This window comes from Caenorhabditis remanei, chromosome X (assembly GCF_010183535.1).
Source record: "Caenorhabditis remanei strain PX506 chromosome X, whole genome shotgun sequence".
Lineage (NCBI taxonomy): Eukaryota > Metazoa > Nematoda > Chromadorea > Rhabditida > Rhabditidae > Caenorhabditis > Caenorhabditis remanei.
The window spans coordinates 4,990,999-4,995,737 of NC_071333.1; the positions used below are offsets into that span (position 1 = coordinate 4,990,999).

The following is a 4,739-nucleotide window of genomic DNA, read 5'->3' on the forward strand; positions in this document are numbered from 1 at the left end:
GTGAGTATAAGTTTACAGAAAATGAATGTTTTTGCAAATCCCCTATTCATTTTTATCATGAATGACTTGATTTACCTTGCCGGAAAGTTTCAGAATGATACGTGATCTGTGATAAGAGATACTCGTCTCGAAATTCTGAAACAGTGAATATTTCTGATGGGTGAAAATTCGAAAAAGGAAAACATTTGGGCTTGGGGTTGAAAATGTCAAAACTATAATGGAATCATCCGAAAACAACAAACATAGTATGTTTCGATCGATTAAAACAGTTTTCCAAGAAAAAAAAATTCTTGAAAATCAACTGAAAATTGGATTTTTGAGGTGGTCCTATCATTATTGGACGGCTGAAAAAATGGCTTTTTGGAGGTGCGCTTCTAAGAAAAAAGGTAGAACCATGAAAATCTGGCCCCTGGGGTTTTTTTGTATCCTGAATCGAATGGTCATCACAGATTTTTTGTATCTATACTGGTTCTGTCTGGAACCCCAAAATCTAGGGGGGTCCTATCATTATTGGACGCACTGTAGATACAGAAGCTTTTTCTCCATCACCGTCTCTAATCAAATAATCCCGAGACGTTAAACCTGATGGAAACGAGTTAGAAGAAGAAAACAGAAACATAAGAAGAGAGGGAAATGAGATGCTGAAATACCATGATTTGTTCATCTGGGAAATACTTTATTGAACAAACCTCATTCGCCAATTGATATGAAGAATATAATCTGGATGATCAATTTGTCTGACATATCTTTCAAAAGTTCTGCAGCGTCGTAGTTTTTATAATCAGAAGAGTTTATCATAAGGGACTTCAAGTTTTGAAATCCTTGGGTTGACTTCCATTTTTTCAGAAATTGAGAGATGTTAGAGTCATTAAAGTTCGTTGAATGAAATTGAAGTCGGTTACCTTTAAAGCGAAGTAGAATCTCATCTCCATGGTCTCCTTTTAAAATAACTCTCAAGTGTTTAGCTCCATAAATCACAGAGTTCGTACTGAGAATTCCGTTGAAATCACCGTCAACTTGAATGTATTCTTGATTTGAAGAAGCGGTGAAACATGCTTCCAACTTTTCGGCAGTCGTGTTTTCTGGTACTTTGATACTAGTTCTGTTGATGTTTTTCAGACTTGGTGGCAGTTCATTTTCAGTTTTGATCTCATAATCGATTGATGACGATCCCAAAAATTGATACAGATAGTCATGAATTCCATGGACAACTAGGTGCTTCTGCTCTTTGTCGTAGATATAGTTTCTCTTGGAATGGAAACTGGAAATGTTATTAAATCGAATAAAAAATAATAAAAGAAAGCTTGTTCTGCCACAAACTGGCTAAACTAAAAATCCAAACTTCGCCTAAACTAGCAAATACTCACCAGATAGGAATCTCTGGTCCCTTTCCAAACACCTCCGTCGGAGTAACGACCAGCTCTCCCAGCGTGATTGATAATAAAGAAAAGAACCCGATTGAAGTTTCTGATCTCACTCTAACATATATAGTGCCTTTTTCTTCAAAAGAATATCTCACAAATTTGATATTTTTCCATCGAGATTTTTGAAGCGATTGAATCAAATATCTTGTTTGTTTGGAGCAGAAAGATAGAACTAGAAGATTATCAAATTCGATTAACTTAAATATTTTCTGCTGGCAAGTGAAGAAAACTTCAATAGTTTCATGATTACCTCTGAAAAATTGCATGATATGTACGATTAGAGGAAAGTGACTAGAAAAAAAACGAGAAAGAAAACGAGATGTTCATTAGGTTGGTAGGCCGTTGAGTATGTGTAGACGACGTGGCATTCCTCAAGAATCAATAATAGAAACTGTGGTCAACTGTGGTCTCAACCTATTTGCTTACTGTACTAGGTGGATGGCGACGTTTCGGTCTCACTAGTGAATGATCCGGACATAAGGTTTTTGAAATAAGACCTACATGGTTGGATAGTTCGTAATCTGATGATTTCGAAACTGTTTTCAAATTTTGCAGAACGCCTCTAAAGATCGAGAAAAATAAGCTCAAAGTTTGAGCACAGATTTCCATTTTTTAACCATAGGGAACATGGAAGTCCAATTTGAAAAACGACTGAAAATGCTCACAGAAACCTGCATAACTTTTTTCATGAATAAGTTCTGCAAAATTTGAATGCATATTCAAAAAGAGCATGTTTTCAGCTTTTCATCAATATATAATTTGACCCAGATCTCTAAAATACTTCTGGATCATTTCCTAGTCAGTGAAAAGAAAACGTGATCCGTCATATGAAACTTCTCAATTTTTCCCAGACATTCACTAAAAAACGAGAAAACCAGAAGAAAACAACTTTATTGGAAGAATAAATAAACATTAAAAGTTTGAGTAGTTTTATATTAGGAATTTTCAAACAATCTGCCATTAAATACAGCTTATTCACAAACATGTGAGTTCTCCTCCGAATTCCAGACAATGTTTTTGAACGTGCGTAAGCTCTCCGCTCTGTCAAACCTTCTGTAATTAAAAATATATATACTTCGTTAGTAAAATGTGAACAAACTTTTGATCCCAATTGAACTGTTTTGGCGAGTCGAATTGTTGCAAACCAACACTTTCGAGTATTTCGTCGGTATCAAAGTTATTGTGATGAATGAAAAAATCCACTGTTTCTAAATTTTGAAACCCTTGGTTACTCTTCCATTCGTTCAAAAATCGAATCACAGTTGATTCGTCGATAGTTCTGTCCCTGAAGTGAAGAGATTTTCCTTTGAAACCAAGTAGAAACTGATCTCCCGAACCACTATAAGAATAGATTCTTAAGCATTTTGTTCCGTAAATCACAGAGTTCGTACTTGGAATTCCATCATTGAAATGCCCGTCAATTTCAATGTATTCCTGGTTTGGAGAAGCGGTGAAACATGCCTCCAACTCTTCGGAACACAGATTCGAGATCTATTGATATTCTTGAGACTTGGTAGCAGTCTGGAAAGAGAAGAGAAAACTTGATGGACGACATGGGATCCGAAGAATTGGTACAATTAAGGAATGAACTGCTTTAGCGACTGTTGCCTGTTTCTGACTGCTCTCGTATGCATATTTTGTGCTTAAATATTGAGAGTTCTTCCTTCGACTGAAAAAAAAACATAATTAGTTGAGCTAGACGGCAATTACTAATAATTAATTGACCTACCGAATTGAAAGCATTCTTCCCATTCCAAACAGTTGCGTTGGTTTCACTTTTTTTCTCATGTCGAAACATAGTCTACAACCTTGTTTAGAATAATAGGGTTGAGTACAAACAGAAAAATAATTAAAATCGAAGATGTACGAGATTGTTTCAATTTTTCTAAATCGATTTTTTTGGAGACATTGAATCAAATATTTGGTTCGATTCGAGCAGAAGGATAGAACCAGAAGTTCGTCTAATTCAAGACTTTCAAATATTTTTTTCTTGAACGAGATTTGGAAATCGTAGAAGATGCATGAGAAGATTCTGAATAATTAGAATTAGAACATCAAATTAAGGGATTTCAATTTTTAAATTTTTATTCGCACCCACAAAGGAACAGAAAAAATGATAGACAAAAAGGGCCGTTTTTTAAATATATTAAGAAAAGTAGGGGATTTCTCTTGTTAAGCAATGATTGCAATAACAAGACAAGAAAGCTGGTGGTGATGGGGATTTTGAACTTGTATGAGCAGCAAGTTTGGGAAGAATTTGAGCGCTTAGAAGCACATGCGGTGGACGATGGATGGGCCGGACTCGTCGTACTCTTGCTTGGAGATGCACATCTGTTGGAAGTAGGACAGGGAAGCAAGCATGGATCCTCCTATCCAGACGGAGTACTTGCGCTCTGGTGGTGCGTTGATCCCGATCTTCATGGTGCTGAAAAGAGATGGAAATTAGAATTTGAAGAGACGAGGAGTTATAGAAACATACGATGGGGCAAGAGCGGTGATCTCCTTTTGCATGCGATCAGCAATTCCTAGGTACATGGTGGTTCCTCCGGAGAGAAGGGTGTAAACTTTTTTTTCAAAGATAGCTGAAACATTCAGCAATACGAAAATCAGTTTTTTGAAATAGTTCCAATTCTGATTTTTTCGATAATCGATTTTTCCTGATCGTGATTTGAAAATTCGAAAAAATACTTTTTATTTTTCTTTTGAAGTTATTGAGTTTTTAATGTCGAAATGTTGGAAACGATCTAAATAAACAAAAAATTATGTTGAATCGGCATTCTACTTTTTGAGCATCGTGCCACAGCTTCAGAAATCAAAAGTGGCGCCCTCGGGAAAATCATGATAACTTATCAGAAAATGCTACAAATTAATCGAAACATGTACCAAAAGATGTGTTTAGAGCTTTTCTACAAAAAACATCAAAAAGTTACATTTTTAGAAAAAATAATTTTTCTAATTTTTTTCACTCAAAAATTTTTTGATTCCCATTTTTTCCTAATTTTTGATATTTTCTCGCTATAAAACGAACATACCTCCTACTAACTTGATACAAAATGCTTCATCACACAGAATAAAACACATATGTGTATCCTTTGTTCGTTTTATAGCCAGAAAATATCAAAAATTAGGAAAAAGTGGGAATCAAAAAATTTTTGAGTGAAAAAAATTAGAAAAATTATTTTTTCTAAAAATGTAACTTTTTGATGTTTGTTTGTAGAAAAACACAAAACACATCTTTTGGTACATGTTTCGACTAATTTGTAGCATTTTTTGATAAGTTATGATGAGTTTCCCGAGGGCGCCACTTTTGACTTC

General features: G+C 35.0%; 2 protein-coding genes across 2 annotated transcripts; one reads left to right on the plus strand and one right to left on the minus strand.

Moving 5' to 3' along the window:
- Positions 1-3,638: 3,638 nt before the first annotated feature.
- Positions 3,639-3,953, plus strand: GCK72_022948 (uncharacterized protein; the record flags this gene model as incomplete). Its single annotated transcript, XM_053735145.1, has 1 exon — positions 3,639-3,953. The coding sequence occupies one exon, from the start codon at positions 3,639-3,641 to the stop codon at positions 3,951-3,953; it is 315 nt and encodes a 104-aa protein (XP_053578711.1).
- Positions 3,690-3,959, minus strand: GCK72_022949 (uncharacterized protein; the record flags this gene model as incomplete). The annotated part of the gene is made up of 2 exons (XM_003095244.2): positions 3,690-3,849; positions 3,904-3,959. The coding sequence occupies 2 exons, from the start codon at positions 3,957-3,959 to the stop codon at positions 3,690-3,692; spliced, it is 216 nt and encodes a 71-aa protein (XP_003095292.2).
- Between the last annotated feature and the right edge of the window lie 780 nt (positions 3,960-4,739).